The following is a 25,117-nucleotide window of genomic DNA, read 5'->3' as shown; positions in this document are numbered from 1 at the left end:
TCACATATCAAACACTAATCAATCAGCACAATGATCACTAATCACAGTCTAACTGTTAGTGTGAAGTTTGTGTCCCCCTTTATTAATATTGTCATACTGATGTGCCACTTCTGCTTTAAATCTTCATTTAGTACAAAATAATAATCCATGTCTTCATTCAAGTCTGTCCAGGTGAGACGTCAGGTGAACTGGATTTATAAAAATGCGAATCACAATAGAAATTCTCAGCAGCTTTTCCCTCGGTTGTTAAGGTGGAGACGGAGACACGACGCTTTCTGATCAATGATCATTTCTTTGGTTTGATCTGCACTGATATGAAATAATGCTCTGCTCCATTTGTGTTTTGGTTTTTAAAGTTACTTATCTATCAATCTGATTTTGTATTTCTGATACATTCATATGCACTAGTTCAATCCAAGTAGAGCTGCAGCAGTTATTCAACTATTTTTTTTGCTGTGTCATGACGTTTTATAAATTAAATTATTAATTGATTAATTAAAAAATAGTCAGTTCATTAACTGACATGAAATTAATCCAAGATTTTGTGTAGATTTTTTGTTGTTGTTTATTTTTTGGTCAAACTGCTATTATTATCTGTTTACTTAATTTACTTGTCTGCTTTTATTTTATGACCTTAAAAGAATTTATTTTCGTCTTTATTGTGTTTTAAAACATCAATCTAACGCATTTATTCGTCCTGTGAAGTGTGTGTTGGACAGTCACAAGGACAGCAAATTAGGGAGCTCAGGTTAAATTTCTGTGGGTTCCAGCGCATGTAGGGGTGAGGGGGAATGAGAGGGTGGATGAGATGCCCGAGCACTTTAAAGAAAGGAAAGATAGAAAAGCAAATTTTAATCAGTAAAGCAGAAGTTAAATGTGTAATCTAGGAAATAAAAAACAACCAATTGCTGCAAGAACGGTGGCACAGAGTGGGAAAAGGGAGACATCTACATCAAATTCAAGACTGTCAAAGTTACAAGGGTAGGTAGTGGACACAGCAGAGAGGAAACCGTGTTGACAGGAATAAGGTTGGGGCACTGTGCACTAAACGAAACAGTTAAAATGGTAGGGAGACACCAAACAGGCCCGTGTGAGGGGTGTCAGGAATAGGAGTCAGTGGAGCAGGTAGTTCTGGGTTGTATGGGACACAGAGATGATGAAGAATAGTCTGAGGGGTGCAGAAATGAGCATTTACAGGATGCTGAGCGCAAGTGAGAGAGCCAGGGTCCGGGTACTGCTAGCTTTTCTAAGGGATACAGGGTATTTTTATAGGATATGATGTATAAACAGGAACAGAGTGGGCGACGTGGATAAGGCCTTTATAGTAGGACCAGGTTGTAAAGCTTGGAGGCCAGAGTGTAGTTTATTGCGTGTACGTGTGTGTGCTTTTACTTTTTTTTTGAAAGGATTTCAAAGGGATTGTAAATTCACTGCCTGATCCACACTGCGGAACAGAAGGTGGCGGTAATGCACCAACAAGCTGGATGACAACCGCCGTAAAACAACAACAGTAATAGTAATAATAACAGGAAGAAGAAGACTGTAGACGAATAGCCCGTGGCTGTTGATCAGCTGACTGTTGAAGCTACAGCCGTCAGTTAATCGTCATCGTCAAACTGTAGATATTTTGTTTTCTCCGGGGAAACGACATGGCGTTCATCACAGCCAACTGGAACCCGCTAGGAGAAGCTTTCTATCGGTCAGTTTATATCTGCTTTATTGTTCCGACAGCAGCTAACCATAAACATCAACTGGACAGGCTAACTGTTAGCCGTTAGCCCGTTGCAGATTGAAGTAAATCTAACAGCAGATTGTGTTTTTATTAGAGCTGGTTTTAAAGTGTCTGTTAGGCCTGTTATCATCGCCACTCTGCAGGTCATGTGAAACTGCTAACGTTAGCTTCAGGGTAGCCTTGGATTTAATTTCACAGTGTGTGAGTGGACTGCCCTTAAGTGTTAGTTTTGTTAGCAGTCGGCAGGAATTCAGAACAGGTGTGTCAACTTGATCACATTTATCAAACACAACAGGTTATCTCAGGTGAGTTACATTCATGACGAACTGAACAGAAGACTCCAACAAATCTGAATCAGAGTTGGGGGCAGGCTAACAGGTGTTGGTTATGTCACTGAGAAACACAGCAGCATTAAAATGACAGAAATTTAAATGGGGTCTGGTGGAACAGAGGAAAAAATCCGATGTGAAGGGTTTGTAACGATCTGAAATGAACATGATAAGTGTGTGTGTGTAAATGTTTACACCTGTTTAATTTTAAGTGATTTTGTTTTTGTGCACAGTAAAACGGAGCTGTATGAGATGTGCTGGAACCTACGTGACGGACTCAGAGACAGTTTGGTAGCTGCAGCGCCATATGGAGGACCAATAGGTACACACACACACACACACACACACACACACACACACACACACAAAAACTCTTTATCAGTCTCCACATGTCTCTCTCTGAACCTTTCTCTCAGCTCTCCTCAGAGAACCTCATAGACGTTCCCCGAGTTCACGTCCTCAGTTGGAGATTTATTCGGCGTCTGGAGTGGCCATTGCTAGCTTCCCTGTAAGTACAAACATGCCTGTTCTTATTATTGACCAATCAGATCCTGTCCTGTTAACCAGGCAAACACACAGACACACACACACACACACACACACACACACACACACACCTACCAAGACCTCCCCTTTATTAACTAATCATATTTCTCTGCGTTTATCAGCTGCTGGACAGTCTATAATGACCAGCCTCTCTCTCTCTCGCTACCTGTCTGTGTCTCTGTCTCTGACTTGTCCCCTGTCTCTGATCTGTCTGTCTGTGTCTCTCTCTGACCTGTGTCTCTGTCTTTCTGACCTGTCTCTCTCTCTCTCTCTCTCTCTTTGTCTCAGTGGAAGAGTGGTCCTGTGGTTCAGTTGGGTTGGACAGTCAGTGATGAGTTGTTGTGTGTTCAAGAAGACGGATCAGTTCTGATCTACGATCTGTTTGGATCCTTCAAGAGACACTTCAGTATGGGACAGGTCAGTCTTTTAACTGGTCTATCAACTGGTTAACTAACCTGTTAACTAACCATTTAACTGTTGGACAGGTTGTTCTGATAACTAGTTAAGAAGCAGTTAACTAACCACTTGACTATCGGGCAGGTCACTTTGTTACCTAGTCTCTTAACTAGTCTGTTGTGTTAAACAGGAAGTGTCCCAGAGTCAGGTGTTGGAGGCCAAAGTGTTCCACTCTCCTTATGGAACAGGTGTTGCCATAGTAACAGGCTCCTCCCGCTTCACCTTGGCAACCAACATTGACGACCTAAAGCTCCGCAGGTTACCTGAAGTCCCAGGTAACATCTGGTTATTTGCGTGATGCTGTTTAATTAGTAAGACATGGTTCACCTTTCATTATGTGTAAACAGTGTTTTTACGTTCAGGGATGACTTCTTCAAATCTGTCTCTCTTTCTCTTTCTCGCTGAACTGTCTGTCCCTCTCTCTGACCTGCCTGTCCTGTCTGTCTGTCTGTCTGTCTGTTTGTCTGTCTCTCTCTCTCTCTCTCTCTCTCTCTCTCTCTCTCCTTCTAACCTGGGTCTGTCTCTGACATGTCTTTCCGCAGGTCTGCAGGGGAAGCCATCCTGTTGGGTCGTCCTCACTCAGGACAGACAGACTAAAGTCCTTCTTTCCCATGGACCTGAACTCTACATTCTGGACAACACATCCTGCACTGCTGTGGTGAGACAGACAGACAGACAGGTAGAGAGACAGACAGGTAGAGAGACAGACAGGTAGAGAGACAGACAGGTAGAGAGACAGACAGATGGCGAGACAGACATCCTGGACAACACGTCCTGCATTGCTGTGGTGAGACAGAGAGAGAGCAAGAGAGACAGATGGACAGACAGGTACAGACAGGTAGACAGGCAGGTATCTAACCTCACCTATCTGTCTGTCTCAGTGTCCTCCAGGTCTCAGTGCTCAGGCTGGCAGTATCGTCCACATGTCTGTGTCTTTCAGCTATAAATACCTGGCTCTCTTCACTGACACGGGACACCTGTGGGCAGGCTCCTCCCACCTCCAGGTGAGTCAGGTCAATTCAATTCAGTTTTATTCATATAGCGTCAAAAATCATAACAGAGGTTTTCTCAGGGCACTTTTCATACAGAGAAAGTCTAGACCAGACTCTTTATAGTTACATTTACAGAGAGCCAACATCCCCCATGAGCAAGCACTTGGTGACAGCGGCAAGGAAAAACTCCCTTTAACAGGTAGAAACCTGGAACAGAACCCCGCTCATGGTCGGCGGCCGGTTGAAATTCCATTAGAGAAACTGCACTAAAGATGAGCTCCTGAGTACATCTCTTTAAATCAGAACAATTACCTTACTGTCAAGCTAGCTGGCTGACAACTGCTAACTGCTACCTGCCACTGTTACCTACATTCCAAATGCTCTTTTATGGGGGCGGAGAGTTGATTGTTAATTTCTGATCAGAGAAAAACATTTATTGTGTTTTGTGGACTAGTGGTGTTTTTAAGAAATGGTTTTACTTTTTTGCCCTTGGGTGATGATGATGACAATGATCTGGATTCTCCTGGTAATGGTTTAATAAAGGCATTTTGGAAACCCAAAAAAAACTACATTCCAAAAGAGAAACTGCACCAAAGAATCTAACAGAAGACTAGGAGAAAATTTAAAGGATCCTTGTTGGTAACATTAATATTTCTGGCAAACTATACATAATTCAGTTTTTTGCCAGTGTTTGTAAGCTAGAAAAGCAAACAAAGTAAATAGTTAGCCTATCTCCACTTAGAGTAAACAAGTGGTCACCATGGAAACGGGTCAGTAAGCGGCTTAGCACAGCACAGCAATGCTCTCAGAGCAGAGGGCAGGTAGGATGAGATCCCTGTTAAATGTAAAAGTGGAACAGCCAGGGAGAATCACAAGAAGACAAGGGAGTCCTTTGAAGAGACATTCGCCCTGTTGAAAAGCTGAGGTGGACACTGAGAGAATCAATGTCCTGTTGTTATGGGGTAAACTATTCATACCTAGAAAGTCACACAGCTGGTGGGCAACAGCTTTCTCAAGGATTTTAGCGCAAAAGGGAAGGTTAGATATGGGTCTATAGATGGCTAAAACACCTGGATCAAGATTAGGCTTTTTAAAAAGAGCTAATTTTAAAAACTGTTCTGATTGATTGATCATATCTAGTAAAGAAGTACTAATTAAGGGTAGAACGACCTTGAGCAGCCTAGTTGGGGTGGGGTCTAAGAGACAGGTTGATGGTTTTGATGAAGAAATCGTTTAAGTCAGTTGGTTTAAATCAGTTGGCGAAGTAGTCTAAATATATATATCCTGTTTTACAGCCGTTTCTAAGGTTCCTGTGTTTGAAGATAAGTCAGAGCCGGTTGAGGTTAGGATGGGGTGAATTTTGTCTCTAATAGTTAGAATTTTATCATTAAAGAAGCTCATGAAGTTGTCACTACTGAGAGCTTTAGAAATACATGGATCAATGGAGCTATGACTCTCTGTCAGCATGGCTACAGTGCTGAAAAGAAACCGAGGGTTGTTTTTATTTTCCTCTTTTAAAGATAAGTAATAGGCTGCTCTGGCATTGCAGAGGGCCTTCTAATATGTTGTAAGACCACCTTGCCAGGCTAAGCGGGATTCTTCCAGGTAGCTCTTCAATAGCATCCCTGAGGGGATGGGGTCTGTGTGGATGATTGACTGGTGATTTTTTCTTTTTTCTTTTTAATGTGTCTGCAGGACAAGCTGAGTGAAGTCGACACCAAAAAGATGACGACGCCCAAACAGATGGTCTGGTACGTTTACCTGTCTAACCTCTTGTTTACCTGTCAGTCTGATTGTTAATTTACCTGTCCTTAAATTTATATGTCTACCTGTCCATTTAAATGTCTGTAGATTTACTTGCCTATTTTACCTATCAATTAATTTACCTGTCAGTCTTACCTATTTACCTGCTTGTTTACCTGTGTACCTGTTAACCTGTCTCTCCATCCTGTCTGTCAATCTGTTTCATTATTTTCACCTCTGTATTTATTTACCTGTCTGTGTGTTTACTTGTCTCACTTCCTCTACCTGTCCAGGTGTCGCAGACCAAAGAGCCAGCAGCCATCTGTGGTGCTGATGTGGGACAGGCTCCTTATGGTGGCCGGAGTCTGTAGTGACACGGTCCAGTATCCTTTAAACCTGTTCAGACTGGAACCAAACCAGTTCATACTGGAACCAGTAAAAAACTAGTTCCGACTTGTAGTGAAACTAGAGAACTTGCTTTTTAACGTCCTCCTGGGCCTCATCAAGGTTCTACAGGGATTTGTTAAAATTGTTAATTTTTATGGTTCTCCTGTAGCTCATTATGGTTCTCATTGACCTCGTTAGGGTTCTTCTCAGTGACCCCTGTTGACCCTTGACCACTTACTTCAGGTTCCCCATCGAGGATCCATGTGTTTTGGTGGGAGAACTGGACGGAGTTCGAATCATCAGCTCTAAAAATCAGGAGCTGCTGCAGGAGGTTCCTTTAGTCTGTCAGGACATCTTCAAGATTGCATCCATGGCTCCTGGAGCTCTACTGCTGGAGGCCCACCGGGAGTACGAGGTGACCACTCCACTGTCTGAACACTTGTCTGTCTGAATCATAAAGTAATGATCTAAAGGTCTTACTATAGTTTTTCTGATACAGGTTTAAATTTTCAATACTCACAGATCTGATTTCTGTCGCTGTGTGTGTGTGTGTGTGTGTGTGTGTGTGTCTGTGTTTGTGTGTGTGTAGAAGTCGAGTCAGAAGGCTGATGAGTACCTGAGGGAGATCAAGGAGCAAAGCATGCTTGGAGAAGCAGTCAGACAGTGTGTTGAGGCGGCAGGTCACGAATACGACACCAACACGCAGAAATCCCTGCTGAGGGTGAGATAAAGTAAACTACTTTTTAAATTGAACCGAGGTCAGTTTCAGTATGTGAACTCATCTGAGGTCAGTTTCAGTACACTCATCAAGTACTTTATTAGGAACACCTGTACACCTGCTTATTCATGCAGTTATCCAATCAACCAATCATTTGGCAGCAGTGCAATGTATAAAATCCTCCAGATACAGGTCAGGAGCTTCTGTTAATGTTCACATCAAACATCAGACTAGAGAAAAAATACGATCTCAGTGACTTTGACTGTGGCATGATTGTTGGTGCTAGACGGGCTGGTTTGAGTGTTTCAGAAACTGCCGATCTCGTGGGATTTTCACACACAACAGTCTCTAGAGTTTACTCAGGATGGCAAGAAAAACAAAAAAAAACAGTGGGCAGCAGTTCTGTGGACAGAAACACCTTGTTGATGAGAAGAGAATGGCCAGACTGGTTGGAGCTGATAGAAAGGTTCAGGTAACTCAGATATACAGTCTTTACAACGGTGGTGAGCAGAAAATCTTCTCAGAATGAACAACGCATCCAATTGGGAGATGGATTGGCTACAACAGCAGAAAAACCATGTCGGCTTCCAGTCCTGTCAGCCTAGAACAGAAATCTGAGGCTGCAGTGAGCACAGATGCACCAAAACTGGACAGTTGAAGACTGGAAAAACGTAGCCTGGTCTGATGAATCTGGATTTCTGCTGAGGCTCTGCAGATGGTAGAGTCAGAATTTGGCATCAACAGCATGAATTCATGGACCCAACCTGCCTCATGTCAACAGTCCAGGCTTGTGGTGGTGGTGTAATGGTATGGGGTTTGTTTTCTTGGCTCACTTTGGGGCCTCTTAATACCATTCAGTCATGGTTTCAATGCCACAGCATATCAGAGTATTGTTGCTGACCATGTGCATCCCCTTTTGGCCACAATTTTCCATCTTCTAATGGTTACTTCCAGCATGATAATGTTCCATGTGACAAGGCAAAAGTCATCTCAAACAATGTGTTCAGTGTACTTCAGTGGCCTCCCCAAACACCAGATCTGATTCCAGTAGAACACCTCTGGGATGTGGTAGAACAGGCAGCAGGCAGCATGAATGTGCAGGTGACAAATCTGCAAAAATGATGTGATGCAATCATGTTGACATGGAGCAGAATCGTAAAGAAATAATTTCAACATCTTGTGGAATCCATGATACAAAGAACTGAGGTTGTTCTGAGAGCAAAGGGTGGAACTGTCCAGTATTAGTCTGGTGTTCCTAATAAAGTGCTCGCTGAGTGTATCACTATGCCAGAAAGCAAAAAAATCTGGCTAGCCTCTAGTCATAGCAACATCCCTCACCCACATATGCCTCCTTCTCCCTTGGGTTGTAGAACTACCAGGCTACAGTTAAGAAAGCTGATTTCATTCCTGCGTATGCTAACCAGCTCTTCTTTGAGCCTTGGCATTCACTGAGACTTGGATCAAACCAGAAAAAACTTCTGTCCTGGCATGCTCTCCACTAACTGCACATTTTCCCATACCTCCTGTCTGTCTAGGCGAGGAAGTTGAACTGGTCAACCTGTCTCCCACTCACTTTTCCTCAGTGGTTTCCTCTGTTCTACCTCCTCTTAGCACATTTTCCTCACTAGAGGTCAGTAATATCTCAGAGTCTCTCTGCTCCACCCTTACCTCATATTTGGATAGCCTGTGTCCTCCATCCACCAAACCTACTTGCTCTAACCTGCCTCCCCAATGGCTGACTGGCACCATCTGAAAGCTGTGTACCATTCTCGGAGCTGCTGAGAGAAAATGGTGTAAATCCAGTGACCCTGCTGATCTCAAGGGTCATCAGTCGCGTTTAGCTTTCATTTCATCCAGCATCAAAACTGGTTTTTACGATAAGATCAACAGTATCAGAGACACTTGGAAATTATTTTCCACCTTCAAAGCATTACTCAATCCTTCACTTGACACAAACCTCTCAGCTGAAATCTTTTCCTCCTTCTTTACTGAAAAGTTGAACCACTCAGAGACAACCAATCTCCCACGTTTGAGGGCATATCACTCTCCAGGGTCAGCCTTCACACTGGGGCCAGCACACTGGTAAGCCAAACACGTGGCAATCCCTCTCTGCTCTCGTGGCCTTCTCTGCCTCCTCCGGTCAGTGTGTCACCACATCCCTCATTCAGCCCCCTAGCTGAATGCAAGGCACTGAAAAGTGTAACATGTAGCAGCCCTACTACTTGTCCTTCTGTCTGCCCAGGTAGGTGGCGTGTCACTCTTGCATCTCTTCTCTCCTCATTATGAGAGCAAGGTATCAACGCTCCTGACTGGTAGCAGTCCTACTATATTTGCCCTGGACCCCATTCCTGGCAGCCTCCGCCAAGCCATATCTCACACCATTGTGCCAGCAATCACACATGTGATAAATGTTTCATTGGCCTCAGGAACATTTCCAACCATATTCACACAGGTTTGGGTAACACTTCTGCTCAAAAAGCCTTTACTCAACCCTACTCAAGTTGAGAACTATCAACCGGTTTCATTACTTTCATTCTAATCTAAGGCTATTGAAAGTGCGGTTTTCAAACAGTTGTCAGAATTCCTCACCCTCCTTTATCCTAATCAGTCAGGCTTTAAGAGCGGCCACTCCACTGAAACTGCTTTTGTTGTCTGTGACAGAAGCCCTAAGGGGCAGCCAGAGCTGCAGCTCAGTCCTTGGTCCTTATTTTGCTGGACCTATCAGCAGCCTTTGACACGGTGAACCACCGCATCCTTCTATCTGTATTCTAAAATATTTGGCATGGATCTTGGCTTGTCTCTCACACAAACCCAAATGGATGAATGGAACACCACTTTCAACTAAACATCTCTAAGACTGAACTATTAGTCATCCTGGCCAATCAATCTCTCTATCACAATATCAACATCAAAATCGCCTTTTCATCTCTCACCCCAACCAAAGTCGCGAGACTACTGTGTGACTGAGCACGCATCTACGTGAACTCAATCATAAAGGTTTATGCTCCTTCTCAGCCATTGTGTTCCTCCAGGGAAAGTCATTTGGCCCTGTCATCCCTTCGCACAATGCAATAATAGTTCAGACTGTTATCGTTTGTGGTTCCCCAATGGTTGAATAATCCTACTAAATGTTATCAGAGCTGGGGCGTCCCTCTCTATCTTCAAGAATCTCTTGAAGAATCATCTCTTCTGAGAACACCTCTTCTCCTAACACTAACACCCCAACATGCCTAACTAGCGCTTACTATGCACTTTCGCTGGACTTCTTTACCTGACCTCTTTGCACTTTGTCTTATTGAACAGATTCAGTACTTAATACTTCCTTCAAGGTCTCCTACTGTACTGGAACCTTAGTGTTGTCACTCACTTCAGTCAATCAGTCAGTCAATCAGACTTTATTTGTATAGCACTTCTCATACAAACACAATATGACATAAAACGCTTTAGACAATTAAAAATGATAGAAAAGACTGAACTTGGGGAATAACTAAAAGACCACTACCAGATAATCTGAGGGTTCTATATAGTTCATTGGATAAAAGCAAATCTGATAAACAGGTAGGTCCAAGACAATTAAGAGCTTTATAAACCAATAAAAGGATCTTAAAATCAATGCTACCTTCCTTGTCTTAGTCAACACACATGCAGTTGAGTTTTGAAGCAATTCTAGTTGAGATATTTTCTTCTTACAGAGACTGGAATGCAGAGCATTACAATTGTCGATCCTTCAAGTAATGAAAGCGTGCAGTAGTGTCCCCGCCCTGGCTGGAGAGAGAAATGGTCACACTCTGGCAATGTTCTACAGATAGCAAAATGCATTCGTAATTATGTTTTTAATGTCAGGATCAAAACTGACAAGAAGACTTTTTGACATCTATGGCTTGTTGACAGGGGTTTAATGCCAGTGCTTGCAGTTTCACATTGAGTTTCTCTCTCTGAGCTTCAGTACCAATGACCAAGATTTTAGTTTTGTCCTGTTTGAGCTGTGGAAAATTCTCTGCCATCCATAACTTGATATCCATGCAGTTTCAAGGCATTGTTTGGGCCTGGGTCATCAGGAGACACAGCAATGTAAAGCTTTGGTCCATTACCATAGCTATGGAAATTGATGCCGTGCCTCCCGATGACATTTCCAAATGAGAGCATGTGAAGGTTAAAAAATAATGGACCTAAAATGGAACCTTGAGGAACACCACAATTCATTGTATAGCTTCTAGATGAACATTCATCCATGCTTACAAAAAAATCTCTATCGTTAAGATAAGATTTGAGCCATACCAGAGAGGCCAATCAGACTGTGAAGTCTGTCTAAAAGAATCGAGTGGTCTAGGGTATCAAAGGCTTTGCTTATGTCAAGTAGTGCTAATACAGAGGGTTTTTTCATATCCTTATTGGACCTGAGGTCATTTACAATCTTGACATTTCAGCATCAACCGGGATAAATTTCTGTAGTGTTTCCTCATATAAAAACAAAGCTTCAGGGGTGTTAAAATTCATATGCTGACATTGAGATAAATTCAGTATAATCGTGTCTATTTTACTTCTGAAGTGGGCTGCAAAATCTTCATATTTGGAGTTGGTAGACATACTGCTAGTCAGTGTATGACAGTGTAATGTTTTTTCTCGTCTACCAGGCAGCATCCTTTGGGAAGTGTTTCCTGACTGACTTCAGTCCGGATCAGTTTGTGTCAACCTGCAGAGAACTCCGAGTCCTGAACGCCGTCAGAGAGAACACTGTGGGTCTGCCACTCACACACACGCAGTATCCTCACACAGGACAGGGACATCATGGGAGATGTAGTTTTCCTCGGTTTAAGGAGTAGGCTCTTAACTAAACAGTTTTCAGTAGAATCACAGAAGAAACACACCATGTCGACTCCCTTACCATAGTGACAAACTCCTTGACTTCTGACCTCAGATTCAAACAGATGACTCTACAGGTGCTGATAGACAGGTGAGTCAACCCATCCAACCTGTCTGTCTCCATCACCTGTCTTTCTGTACCCGTCGGACAGACCTCTCACCTGTGTCTCTTTCTGTACTTGTCTGTTTCTCTCAGGTTGGTGTATCGACAGTTTTATCCTTTAGCGATAGAAATCTGTCGTTACTTGAAGATTCCTGATTATCAAGGAGTCAGTAGAGTCCTCAAACATTGGGCTTCATGCAAGGTAACCTGATCCTCACCTGCCTCACCTGACTCCCCCACCTCCTCTGTATCAATATGAGTCAGTTTAAAAAAAAAATAAAAAAAACAATTTCGTATATACCTTCAGAATAAATTGTTTTATACTAATCCTTTGTTTTTAACACTCACCTGTTTAATCAATTTGTCGCTGTGTCCAGGTGCAGCAGAAGGACCTATCAGATGAGGCCATAGCTCGAGCGGTGTGTATGAAGGTGGGAGACTCACCTGGCGTTTCGTACTCTCACATTGCAGCTAAAGCTTATGAATGTGGACGCACTGAGCTCGCCATCAAGGTAACTTTTGAGTTTTATAAACAAAGCACTTAAAAACAGTGAAAAAATTGTCCTCCTCCTCCTCAGAGAACTAACTCCTGACTGAGTCATAACTTAACATGAAACACATGTTGCTATGATTCAGTGTGACTTCCACTTTGTTAGGATATCATGATCTCTGATGCCCCCCCAGAATAAAGGCCCAGAAATCCACCTAGAAACCAGAGGAAAAAGAGGCTGCAGAACTTCATTCAGAATCTTCCTGTTTTCATGTTGTCCAACGACTGACACACTTTGTCGGTTGTTAGTCTAAGAGGCTATTTGTTACTTTAATAACTGACTATTATTGTAGATATTAAAGTATTTTTTTTTTAGATATAAGTGTTTTATTGGCTGGACCGGCCATGGTCCGTCGCTACACCCCCGAATGTCCCTAACTGAGTGAGGGAATAAGTGGTTGATTTGAGTTCATGATGAAGTTACACAATTGGTTGGCCAGCCGAGTGTTGGTGTTTCCCCATCGGCCGTTGCTTTTTCAAAATGAATTGACACAAACAGTTTCTATTACATCATTGGGGGGTCGTTTACAGGTGGTGTTGCCAACTAGATTTACTGACTTTTCAGACACCTTTTAGCAACAATTTTTTTTCAAACAAGCACCTAGCGAGAAATCTAGTGACTCTCCTAAAAAAACTTTAGCTAGTTTCCATAGAAGAGAGTCGTCAGTGTTGCCCCACAGACGAGGTTGGGCTTTCCCTCCGCAGGCACACCTCTCTATGCGTCTCAGTCCATTGACCACACGGCAGCTGACACAGACATGAATGAGCTTCTAACTTTCTCTTTGAATGATAATTTTACAGGTAAATATAACTAAAATCACAGCAAAGCAGTTGTCTTTAACTTATGTGTATGATGATTTTTGTCAGATGATGTTGCAGTTATAAAATCAGGATTTTAGCAGAGCAGCAGCTTGGAAATGGCTTCGAAGTGACTGCTGGTTAACATGTCGTCTTAATGGGCCGGGTTTAAGTCACTTTTTCATACTTGTTCCGTTTTCTGACAACAGAAACAGAACAACATGTAAATAAGAACAGCTTGATTGTATGTGTTAACACAGATAGTAGAGAAGGGAACAGATAAAGGGCTGAAACCAGCTGAGACAATGCGTAGTGCAAATACAACGCCATGACATCATGATTATGCTAATTAGCGTATTATGTCATCAAGCGACGTTTAGCAACTTTTCCAGCGGGCTTTAGCTACATTCCATTGAAAGTATTTGTTTACAGCGATTCCACAACAGTTTTCAACTACATCCTCAATTTTGCACAGTGACCATACGCAGTCCAGCCACAAGACTAACTATTGACCCAGTCCTGTTTCAGATATTAAAGTATTTTTATTTTTTATATTAGCCTTTTTTTTTTTTTTTTTTTTTTTAGATATTACAGTGTTTTATTTTAGATGTCACAGTATTTTGTTTGAGATATTAAATTATTTTTATTTAGATATCACAGTACATTTAATCTATTATCTCTGTGTGCCAGTTGTTGGATTTCGAGGCCCGGTCAGGAGAACAGGTTCCTCTGTTGCTGAAGATGAAGAGGAGTCAGCTGGCTCTAAGTAAAGCTGTCGAGAGTGGAGATACTGACCTGGGTGAGTTTCTATTAGCCCCGCCCCCTACCTGTCTGACAGGCAGATGATGTTACTGATGGATCTACCTGTCCTGTGTTTTCAGTGTACACAGTCGTCAGTTACCTGAAGAATGAGATGAACAGAGGAGATTTTTTTATGACTCTGAGGAACCAACCGGTTGCTCTGAGCCTCTACAGACAGGTGCACACTGTCATCTTCATCAATCTGTACCTTCCTCTGCTTTAATCTGGTTTATCGATATCTGTCAGTGGTTTGACTTCTGGATTAGTGATTTACTGATGGTTTACTGGCGATTTACTGGTGGCTTACTGGTGTCTTCACCTGTATTCAGTGAGTTTTTCTAACAGACCAGACGAACGCAGTGATCAGCCTGTGGTTTATTCTGTGTTGTCAGTTCTGTAAGCTGCAGGAACAGGACACTCTGAAGGATCTTTATAACCAAGACGATGATCATCAGGAGCTTGCCAACTACTATGTTACTGCCAGTTACAGAGAAAAGGTAACAACAGGTTAACATCGAACAACTAACACTAACTGTGGTTACTGTTACTTACTGAGGAAACATTAATTACTGCCAGACAGTGGACCAGTGCAGGACATTATTTGAATCAAGGGCAACTTGACTTGGTTGTAGATACGTGAAGACATTTCATCTCTCATCCAGGAGGCTTCTTTAGTTCTGAAGATACTCCTCGGAGTAGGGGGTAGATATATCTGAAAGATTAATGATGTAAGAGTTCATCATGGGGTATAGAATGATAAAGAACCAACAATATCAAAATATTGTTTTGTTTTTTTTAACAAATAAGTCCATATAATCTTTTTTAAATTATCATAAAAACAAGACTGATGTTTTCTCACAGATAATTATAAAATGATATAGACAAACCTGTTTACATATAAATGCACACAAATTTTGTCAGAAGCTTTGTCATATTTGATTTGTGATGTGTTCGATCAACGAGCATCGTGTTTTTAATTTCTTCTGTCAGAACAGGTTCTTCTGTCTAAATCTTACAAACCTGAATGTTCAAACCTCATCAGAGTTACTGTTGCTTCATCAGTCAGTTCCTTCAAATCCCGGGTCATGTTCAACAGCCAAGTCAGAGAACCACTGATCTAGGATCAGTTTGGCTGGTTGAGCATTAGTGTTTACTGTGTGGTTCTTACATGATCATTTAATGCTTCATACTCTCCACTCCAAACTATCTAACCAGTGTGATTATTGCATGTCTGTCTCTCTGTAGAGGCTAGAGAGCCGTGTGTCTCTCCTGCAGAGTGCTGTTGATGAATACAACAAGGCCAAGAACGAGTTTGCTGCAAAGGTAACACAAATTAATCATTTCATTAAAATCTGTTAAATTAAAAAGTTAAAATAAAAAATCAGCAGTATTTAGTATTAAAAGGGCTGGATTTTTTGTTTGTTTGCTTGTTTACTAGCTGCAAAACTAGTTACTTTTAGTTTAGTATATACTGTATTCAGTTAGTATGTATGGAGAACATGCTGTTTTTAAAATAATGTTAATGAATGTTTAATCAAATTCAATCAGCTGTTAGTTCATGATAATTATGTAGGTTCATAAATCTATAAAACAAACTGTTGTCTGGTAAATGTTTTCTCTGACTGGTGGTTTCTATTGTACTGACCCGCAATCAAAGATGGTTTTATACACAAAGAGCCATCATCAGTCTCATTTTGATATTTGGAAACATACTGTAAAGTGCACTCTATTTACTGTTCATAAAGACAGAGGTGAGTCTTTGTGTATATTGTCTCTGACAGGCAAGTAGTTTGGTAGTAGTAGAGTTTAAAGCAGGAGTGTCACTGTTACAGCTTAAAAAAGAAGCGATCAACATTGAGGACAAACTCGGATTCCCATTGGTTTGGCTTTTCTCCGTTGGAGAGCGCTGAAAGAAGAGAAGGGACTGAGCGCAGACACAGATGTCGCCTTACTGATCTTGGTTGGCTTTTGTAAAATATTTGGACTAGGCTATGTAGCTATTATATTTATTCAACCTAAATAATGAATTATTGTCTTTGAACTGTGGAAATTTCTCTTTGACAATGTTTGTGTAATTACTCTCACTGCCAGAAGGGGGAGACCAACATTCTGCACTGCAGGTTGAATTAACAGACAGCTGATGGACCTCATTTTAACCTCCATTATTCAGTTTTAATTAAAATATTTTGTCTTCAGGCCACAGAGGATGAGATGCGTCTCCTTCGTTTTCAACGAAAACTGGATGACGAGAAGGGGGCGGGGCTGCTGGGACTGTCTCTACAGGTATATAAAGTGGTGGGGCTACTGGCGCTGTATCAACAGGCAGTAGATTAATGGGTGCGGTATTCATTCTGAAATAATTTTATTCCTACTGCAGTACAAACAGTTAATATTTTCTCGTAAAGTTTGGGGTAATTTTTTAATTAAATGTGACCAATTAAAAACAGGTACAGGATGTAGTCACTGCATGCCTTGTGATGTCACCTCCTGTGTGTCCCGTCTACAGGCGACCATGGAGGCTCTGTTGGCGTTAGGACTTAACAAACAGGCAGAACAACTTTACAGAGACTTTAGAGTACCTGACAAAAGGTAAGACACTCAGGAGGTGATATCACAGATACCTCTGCTATAATCTCTGCTACCTGTCTGTCTCTCTCTCTTACCTGTCTGTCTCACCTGTGCAGGTATTGGTGGTTAAAGCTGAAGTCTCTGGCAGAGAAGGAAGAGTGGGAGGAGTTAGAGAAGTTTTCTAAGAGCAAGAAGTCTCCTATTGGCTACCTAGTAAGACGAAACCCACCCCTTCATTAACATTGTTAACCTCACTATTTTAAATAAAGATTTTAGGACGGTTAGTGTAATGTTATTTTAAATAAAGTTAGAACAAACATTTACCCATTAGTCTTAGCTCCGTCTCTTCTTCAGGCTTTTGTTGAAGTTTGCATGAAGTGTAACAACAAGTACGAAGCCAAGAAGTACGTTTCCAGGGTGACACCTGAGCAGAAGGTCAAAGCTCACCTGGCTGTCAGGTAAGACAGAACACCTGTGACATCATCAGACAGGTGAGCCCTGACCACTCAGGTAACTCTTCGTCTCCTCTCCTTGTCAGTGACCTGGAGGGGGCGGCGGACGCTGCAATCGAGCGCAGGAGTGAATCAGAGATGGGGGTGGTCCTTTCCAGATGCTCCGCGTCTGACCGGCTGTTGATTGACAGGCTGAACCGAGCCAGATGCACCGCTGCCAAAAAGTGATCCTCCCCCCACAGTGTATGTACGGGTCTGCTGTCAAAACGTGATCAGCCGTTCACTTTCTGATTGATACCACAGGACTTACCATGGCAACCTTTTTTTCTTTTCGTGAGCATTGATGTCAGATGATATATAATGTATTGATTGATTATTGATCAGTCAGATGATCTGACTTACAGCTGTTTTCTTCTACTGTGTTTCTATTTGAACTCCTGTCCTTCAGTAAGTGACCCCCACCCCTGACCCCCGACCCCATGTTGCTTTATGTCCACCTAAAATGGACTCCTTCAGACCTTCAGGACTGAGTCTTGAACCTTTTCAGTGGCCTCTTCTTGAACTTTCCACTATCCCACATGGTTTTCATGGCAGGCTTGGCACCTAAAAACCTCTACCCCTCCTCCAAATAGTGACTGTCCACTCAGAGCTCAGTAACAGTAACTAGTCAAAAACAGAACAGCGGTTGTTCCTGTGGTTTAGTGGCTGAACCACCGATGATAAACCACTCTGTCCCTGGTTTGAAATATGACCCAGGACCTTTGTTGCATCTCTCCCTCATGTCCTGTTATCTCTCTTTTACTTAATTGTGTAAAACGGGCATAAACCTGTCAAGAAAATAATTAAAAACAAGAAATATCTCAGACGTTCTGCCTCTAAATTTTTTAATTGTGGACACCGAAACTGTGACACAGCCGGATCAGAGCCGGATCACAGCCGGTTGTTTACCAATGTGGAAACTCTGAGGTTTAGTTGACGTTTTGTCCTACGTTCCTGTTCTCATCACTTCATTGTACTATTTACTGACTGGTTCAGGTGCATCACAGCTGTGTTCAGTTACTGCTGATGTTAACCAACATTTCCTGCTGTTTCACATTAGAAGCTTTGTGCCAGCGAACTAGCGAGATGTTTTATTGTGAAGAAGCTAAAGGAAACTTCATGTGACGGTCAAGTGTGAGCTGATGATGTTTTTACTAATGCACTATATGAATATCATTTTCAGTTATTACATTTTTATTAATATGGTGTTTCATATTACTTGTTGTTTGGTTTCATTTCTTCCTTGTTTATATTTTTTTCTGTTTGTAACTTTGAAATACTGTTGAGTTTGAAACTTTATTCACAGTATAAGGTTTAGCTTGTTGTTTCCAAATCTGTAAGCCACATCTTGTGGACTTCCTCGGAGTTGTCTGTTAAGACATTCAAAAAAATCCAACAGACACATTTAAAACATTAAAATAGTCTGTTTAGTGAGTATTTTATAATTCACGAAGGTCAGTGGAGGAAAAGAGGTTTGTAAATACGAGTGTTGACAAAATTATGAATAAACATAAGTATTCTTTAATCATATATTATACCTTCTGTACAGTACAGTGAGCTGTGTAGTTAATATAAACTTCCACAACAGAGAGGTAGCAAGGTAGTTTCAGTCTTTAGGTCACTGCATTGTGTAAATTATTGAAACAAGTATGTTGTTAACCAGTTTTATTGATGATGATAAATCAATATGTGGTCCTTAAACTTTAATCAATAAGTTTAAAAAATATATAGATTATAAAAATAATTCGTTATAATCAGTGTTTAAGTCTGATCTTCAGATCTTCACTGAAGACTGTGGCAGTTTATTTGCCTTATCAGTGTTTATTGATTATAAATCAGATCAACTTCATTAATCCCGTCCGGTGCGTTTAGTCGAAGTCGGCCGGTTGGGAGGGGCGGAGCTGTTATATTGTCAGCTGATGCACGGTAACAGCAGAGACTTGTCTCCGTGTGAAAGTACTACAAATAAACCGAGAAATACTTCAGATTGAAGTACTGCGGGGTGAGAGTTACTGCAGCAGGTAGGTTTTCAAATTGTTTTAAAATGTGTATTTGTACCGAAAGTACACGGTTAAACCGGATTACCTCAAGTTGTACATGTGTGATAAACCTTTTTAAAGCACCCAAAGTCTAGCGGCTTAAGTACACAGCCGAACTTTCAAGAACCCGCGCTCCATTAAAACATCTTTGAGTTCACCCCTGTATGTTTGCGGAAGTGAACATTTTAGAGTTGATGTAACTAAGTCCGTCTTAAAGACCAAACCGCACTTTAGCTCCACTTACAGTTAAACTTTGATTTCGCACAATCAGCACGGTCAGACACAGGAAGTGACGTTAGAAATCATAGGTATATTTCTAAAAGCTGATGTTTTACTAAGATGAAGCTCTGCTCCATGAGTTATCTGTGTGCCGAATTTTGGAGAACAACATTTAGATTCCTAAAAAGTCTCTAGTTAGATTTCAGCAGGTCTGTGAAGTGCCCAAGATCAAGTCAGCAACAAAACGTGACTGATTGTTGAAGGAGTCTGAGGACAGAGAGAGGTGTTGAAATATTCAGTCGGTTTAAACATTGCCTGACCCATTTAATAAACAAACAGAATCCTGCAGATCGATAAATAAACTTTAATAACACTGTAGTATCAGTTAGTGCTACCTTATATAGAAACTTAAATCATAGTATCATTTAGTACTACGTTATATGCGACTTATAGCAGTATAATGTTTTGTAATCATGCTCAATACGTGTAGCATTATTATGTGTAATGGACTGTAATGTGTTGTATTCACACATTCCAGTTGTATAATATGTACTACAGTACTCCATGTTATAGTATGTAGAACCACAGTACTCTATATAAGACCTATATAGCAGTATAATATGCAGTACACGTTCTCTACATGTAGTATTATGATGCAGCAAAATGTAATTTGTGGTATTATATCAAGCCACGACATAATAGTGTAGTAGTAGTGTAACATGTAACAGTTCTGTGTTTTATAGAACCTATTGGACGTAAATTTACATTTATTTTTAGTGTACAACTGTGTAGTCAGATAAAGTATTAGAACCGTATATTGTGTACTATATGGTTTGTTATAGAGTGGCATGTGTAGTACTGTAATATGTAATAATAGCATATGTAGTAGTTGAATATTTAATGACGTGCAGCATGCATGTATTATACTCTGTAGTACTGTGTAATCATATATGATTTTTTACTTCTAGTATAGGATATTATGTAGTATTTTGTATTGTACATTTTACTTCTCTTTGTAATAATATTACATGTAGTGGCATAATATTAGCTACATAATATGAAATATGTCGTATACAGTGTAATATTATAACGCTAGTACTGTGGAGCCACACGTGATGCCAGTGTGGTATATTTATAGTGCATCATATTGTATAGCACTTTATCAAGGGGTATGTGTAATACTATAATGTGTAATAACACAATATGTAGTTGAGTACTGTGTAGTATTATAAAGTGTTAGTATAATTTGGTAAGTATTTAATACAGTGATATTTATAGTACTGTGATGTGTAATAATATAATATATAGATTAATATTTAGTAACATGCAGTGTTCATCATGTATTATGTTGTATAATGTGTAGTCCTAATGTAGTGTATTATTTAGTAATTCATATTATAAATTCTACTTTTGTAGTTGGTAATAATATAACGTGGTGTGTTCGTAGGAACAGAGGTACAGGTGAGTGAGGTGAATCCTGCTCAGTGATTGTCCAGAGAGACAGGTGATGATGTCATCAGTGAAGGTGGAGTGCGTGGTGAAAGCGAGCGCTCTGATTGGTGAAGGGCCGGTATGGGAGGAGTCAGAGCAGACGCTGTTGTTTGTTGACATCGCTGGGCAGAAAATCCACCGCTGGAGTCCAATGACCAATCAGATCCAGTCTGTGGAGACAGGTCGGCCTATCAGCACATAGGGAACATTCAACTGAGTTGATTAAATTATGTAATTAAATTTTAGTTAAACCTGTAATTATCTCACCTGTCTGTTAGTCTCACCTGCCTTTCTGCCCACAGGTGACACGGTGGGCTTTGCGGTTCCTTGTAGGTCAGGTGGTTATGCAGCAGGTGTGGGTCGCAGCATCGTGGCTGTTGATTGGTCAACTCAGAAGATGACGTCACTGGTGGAAGTGGACGAGGACAAACCAAACAACCGACTGAATGACGGGAAGGTCGATCCAATTGGACGGCTGCTGGCAGGTAAGGCTGTTCACCTGGTCACCTGTCTGATTACCTGTGTACAGTGACTTTGCGTTGACTTGGTAACGGTAAGATGTTTCTCAGGTACGATGGGGAAGGAGCGGCGACCTGCGGAGGTTCAGAAACAACAAGGTTCTCTGTTTTCTGTGACCTCTGATCTCACAGTGACTAAACACCTGAGCCAGGTAACATCACCCGTCTTTCTATTTACCTGTCTGTATCGTTAAAACAGTCCATCTTTTCCTTTTCAACCATTCTTTTTCTGCTGCTGCATGTGTGCTTTGGGTCGTTGTCCTGTTGAACGACCCGAGACTTTCGCCTCAATCCTAGTTTTCTAACACCGGATATAACATTTCGCTCCAAAATGCCTTGGTAATCTTCAGAATTCATCATTCCTTTGATATATGGAGCCCTACTTGGTTTAGTGTGCAGCGTATGGTATGGATTGAAACCACCAATCCAGATTACTCCAGGTCAGCCTGAAGCTCTTCAGATGTCTTGCTTGGTGTTTTTTCCAGAATTTGCATCAACCTTCTCAGACTTCTCTCAATGAGCTTCTTCTCAGCACCACGTCGTGGAAACATCTTAACAGTTTTATGACTGTGAAACTTCTTGATAACATTACAAACTGTTGAAACAGAGACTTGAAGATCTTTGGCGATCGCCTTGTAGCCTTTGGAATTGTTTTGTTTTTTGACAATGGCATTTCTGATGCTCTCAGACAGCTCTTGTCTTCCTCATTGTGAAAAAGAAACTGGAAACAATCAGCCGCTTTTTATGCAGTAAAACCATTATTCATTGGTTAATTCAGGTCATGTGAACACTGAAAATTAAGCACATTGTTTTTTATTTTGTTTGAGGAACTAATTTAAATTCATCAAAAGTGGTGAATAATTGTGTCAAGCGTACATATTAAATATTCTGATTATACAAAATTGGTCCATTTGCATTTATTTCTGAAGATATTCTCAATTCTGGATTCAAACTCAGGGGTGCCAATAATTTCAACCAGGACTGTATCTAACAGGTTGGACTGGTCTCTCTTCATGTCTCACTCTCTGTAACTGTCTGTCTCCCAGGTTGACATATCTAACGGGTTGGACTGGTCTTTGGATCAGAAGACGTTTTTCTACATCGACACTTTGTCTCTAACCGTTGATGCCTTCGACTACGACTCAAACACTGGACAACTCGGTAACTGTGTATTTATACTTCAGTACATAAACATACATGTACACATCGTGTTGAGCTGCTTTCAAAACAGAAATAATTAAATCAGTAACAAAGTTATATATTTATAACTGTGTCTTTCTTTATGTGTGTTATATGTGTGTGTTGCTGTTGCCTAGGTAACCGTCGTATGGTGTACCGTATGGAGGAAGGGGAGGGGTTTCCTGATGGCATGACAGTTGATGCCGAAGGTCGTCTCTGGGTTGCCTGTTACAACGGAGGACGGGTCATCAACATCGACCCTGCAACTGGTTAGTTATACTGGTTATACCTGTTATACTGGTCAGTACTGATTATGCTTGTTATACTGGTCATCATGATGTATGCCGAAGTACTCAGTCAAGGTCCCCTGGACTTGAAGACATTTCCTCTTGTTCGGTTCTGACTGTTGTCGAGTTCGAGCTGTTGAACATCTGTAGGCTCGTTGGAGAGCCTACACCTGGGGAGTCGTTCAGTCATCATGTCTACATGATATAATTATCATGTAGACATGGTCACATGACAGACGAATAAAAGAACATACAACACGGATTTCATACAAGGCCTGAGACAGAAGCTGGTCCACCACAAAGACCACAGATCAGTAACATCCTGAGACAGAAGCTGGTCCACCATAAAGTCTACAGACCAGAAACACAACATCTGAGGGAGACTGTCCTCTGAGGACAGTAGAGTCAACGTTGGACAGAGAAGACAGGTGGGTTAAAGAGGACTGAGCGAGGACATCTGTGTCAAACTGAAGATCAGTCAGCAGAGGAGGTCTATGACAACACTGATATGACTGAGGTCCTGACCTCCCTTCAAACAGTGCAACACCTTTCACACCTGAACTCGTGTGACCTGAACGACTCTCCAGGTGTGAACAATAGGTGTGATCTAAACCATGCCCAGTTCCCTTCGACTGGACTTCTGGATAAAGTGATGATGAAGATGAAGGGTATTGTGTTCTCTCAGGTCTACGGCTGCAGACGGTCTCTCTCCCAGTGATGAAAACCACTTCCTGTTGTTTCGGAGGTCCAGACTACTCTGACCTCTACGTGACCTCAGCTAGCCTGGGCCTCGACCATTCGGAAAGCAGACAGCAGCCGCTGGCTGGGCATATTTTCAGGGTGAGACTCACCTGTATCACTGATTCAGTTGTATCACTGTCTGACCTGTGTTCTCTGACTCACCTGTGTTTAGTGTCGTACACCTGGTGAGGCTAACAACAGTTATATTTGTGTTTGTTTATCTACAGGTGAGAGGACTTGGGGTCAAAGGTCGACCTTCAAACTCTTTCTCAGGATAATCCTCAAGCCAATCACAGCACAGATCACCTGCAGGAAGTAATCAGCAGGCTGATTAACTGTTAGCACACTGTAGCAATCCATAATCAATAACTTCATATATTAAGTTTATATTAATATGTAGCTCAGGTGTATTTAATTTCTAGCTCATTGATTTTCAGTGTGAGGAAATATTTTTAGTTTATACCTTTAAATAAATAAATGATGAAGACATTGAAAGACAACCAGAGTCAACGAATATTTGCATATTCCTTGTGACTTTGTATAATTAGTGAAATTAAATAAAAATTGAACGTCAGACTGGTTAAAAACCTGCGGCCAAGGCTGGACATTGACGATTATGGGTAATGTAGTTTATTAGTTAATGTGACTTTGAGGCCAAATGTATTAAAGTGAGAGACAGCAAATTCATGTGGACAGGGTGCGCTTTATTTACACACCAAGTGCAGAATCACCACCAAAAACACTAAACAGTATGATTATCACTACACAGCTTTCTAGAAAATGTATGTACACGTAGAAAACTTTGTGCTGTTTCACTTTTTTGTCTCATTTTGACTTGAAATGAAGGTCGAAGGTCTGAAATGAAGCAGGGGTGGCTGGGGGGTAGGGGGTGCTGCTGGGACCGGACACATCACTCACTGTCTTCATTTTGAGACCAGACTCTCCTCAGGCAAACAGGGACACCAGAAGACAGAAATACTGCAAGACAGCACAACAAATCTGTGCAAGCGTGTCCTGGTTTGTCCCTCCTGGTTCAGTTCTGTGCATTTTGTCCAGGTTTGATAGGCTTTGTTGTGTATTTTTTCCATGTCTTTCCAGGTCTGTCTAGGTTTCAGTATGAGGTCCGTCTCTGCACAGGCAAACAGGGACCCCACAGGATGAAAACACTTTAGGAAAACAAAGGTCTGTCCATCTGGAGCTCAACACTGCAGATTGGGGTTAAGGTCCAGATTTGTCCTTGTTGGTCCAGGTCTGTGCAGGTCCTTTACTGGTTGGAGAAGGTGTGTCGAGGTATTTAAAAAACTAGCCCACACTTGTCCTGGTATGACCCTGTCAGTCTGGGTCAATCCTTATTTCTACAGGTACGTCCATGTTTGTCCAGATTTGTCCCTTGCAGTCGAGGCTTGTCCAGGTTTCTCCAGGTCCTCTGCAGGTGTGTCCAGGTCCATACAGGTTTTGTCAATGTACGTGTAATGTTTTCACAGGTATCTCCTGACCAGAGCCTCACCAGCAGACTGATGTCATGTTACCACAGTTTCATCAGTTACCTGTGGTTCAGGTCAGTTT

General features: G+C 41.5%; 2 protein-coding genes across 5 annotated transcripts; both read left to right on the top strand.

The window, feature by feature from the left end:
* Window positions 1-1,444: 1,444 nt before the first annotated feature.
* Window positions 1,445-17,903, top strand: vps16 (vacuolar protein sorting 16 homolog). Of its 4 annotated transcripts, none has more exons than XM_040123120.1 (24): window positions 1,445-1,699; window positions 2,295-2,383; window positions 2,478-2,569; window positions 2,896-3,024; window positions 3,194-3,338; window positions 3,606-3,742; window positions 3,945-4,067; window positions 5,751-5,806; window positions 6,092-6,181; window positions 6,429-6,600; window positions 6,775-6,906; window positions 11,538-11,665; window positions 11,822-11,857; window positions 11,963-12,071; window positions 12,247-12,381; window positions 13,908-14,016; window positions 14,099-14,196; window positions 14,411-14,515; window positions 15,264-15,341; window positions 16,215-16,301; window positions 16,525-16,607; window positions 16,703-16,799; window positions 16,941-17,044; window positions 17,125-17,903. In XM_040123120.1, the coding sequence occupies exons 1-24, from the start codon at window positions 1,650-1,652 to the stop codon at window positions 17,264-17,266; spliced, it is 2,526 nt and encodes an 841-aa protein (XP_039979054.1). In that variant the 5' UTR covers window positions 1,445-1,649; the 3' UTR covers window positions 17,267-17,903. The 4 variants fall into 4 exon arrangements, with proteins under 4 accessions (XP_039979054.1, XP_039979056.1, XP_039979057.1 ...); XM_040123122.1 differs by having other exon boundaries at window positions 1,447-1,699; window positions 3,606-3,721; XM_040123123.1 differs by lacking the exon at window positions 1,445-1,699 and adding an exon at window positions 1,916-2,037.
* Window positions 17,904-18,988: 1,085 nt separating this feature from the next.
* rgn (regucalcin) lies at window positions 18,989-24,143 on the top strand. The gene is made up of 8 exons (XM_040123086.1): window positions 18,989-19,098; window positions 20,783-21,008; window positions 21,129-21,311; window positions 21,396-21,496; window positions 22,391-22,505; window positions 22,661-22,792; window positions 23,496-23,650; window positions 23,779-24,143. Exons 2-8 carry the CDS (start codon window positions 20,843-20,845, stop codon window positions 23,827-23,829), a joined length of 903 nt encoding a protein of 300 aa, XP_039979020.1. The 5' UTR covers window positions 18,989-19,098; window positions 20,783-20,842; the 3' UTR covers window positions 23,830-24,143.
* The last annotated feature ends 974 nt before the right edge of the window (window positions 24,144-25,117 follow it).

This window comes from Xiphias gladius, unplaced genomic scaffold (genome assembly GCF_016859285.1).
Source record: "Xiphias gladius isolate SHS-SW01 ecotype Sanya breed wild unplaced genomic scaffold, ASM1685928v1 HiC_scaffold_1475, whole genome shotgun sequence".
NCBI lineage: Eukaryota > Metazoa > Chordata > Actinopteri > Istiophoriformes > Xiphiidae > Xiphias > Xiphias gladius.
The sequence above is the reverse complement of the archived record's forward strand: the minus strand, read 5'-3'. Positions and strand labels throughout refer to the sequence as shown.

Bases quoted from the DNA above. Each gene is read 5' to 3' on its own strand.
- rgn (XM_040123086.1), top strand. From the start codon at position 20,843: ATGATGTCATCAGTGAAGGTGGAGTGCGTGGTGAAAGCGAGCGCTCTG. The intron at 22,793-23,495 runs GTTAGTTATACT...GTGTTCTCTCAG, and splicing joins CAACATCGACCCTGCAACTG to GTCTACGGCTGCAGACGGTC. The intron at 23,651-23,778 runs GTGAGACTCACC...GTTTATCTACAG, and splicing joins TGGCTGGGCATATTTTCAGG to GTGAGAGGACTTGGGGTCAA.
- vps16 (XM_040123120.1), top strand. From the start codon at position 1,650: ATGGCGTTCATCACAGCCAACTGGAACCCGCTAGGAGAAGCTTTCTAT. The intron at 12,072-12,246 runs GTAACCTGATCC...CGCTGTGTCCAG, and splicing joins AACATTGGGCTTCATGCAAG to GTGCAGCAGAAGGACCTATC. The intron at 14,197-14,410 runs GTGCACACTGTC...CTGTGTTGTCAG, and splicing joins CTCTGAGCCTCTACAGACAG to TTCTGTAAGCTGCAGGAACA.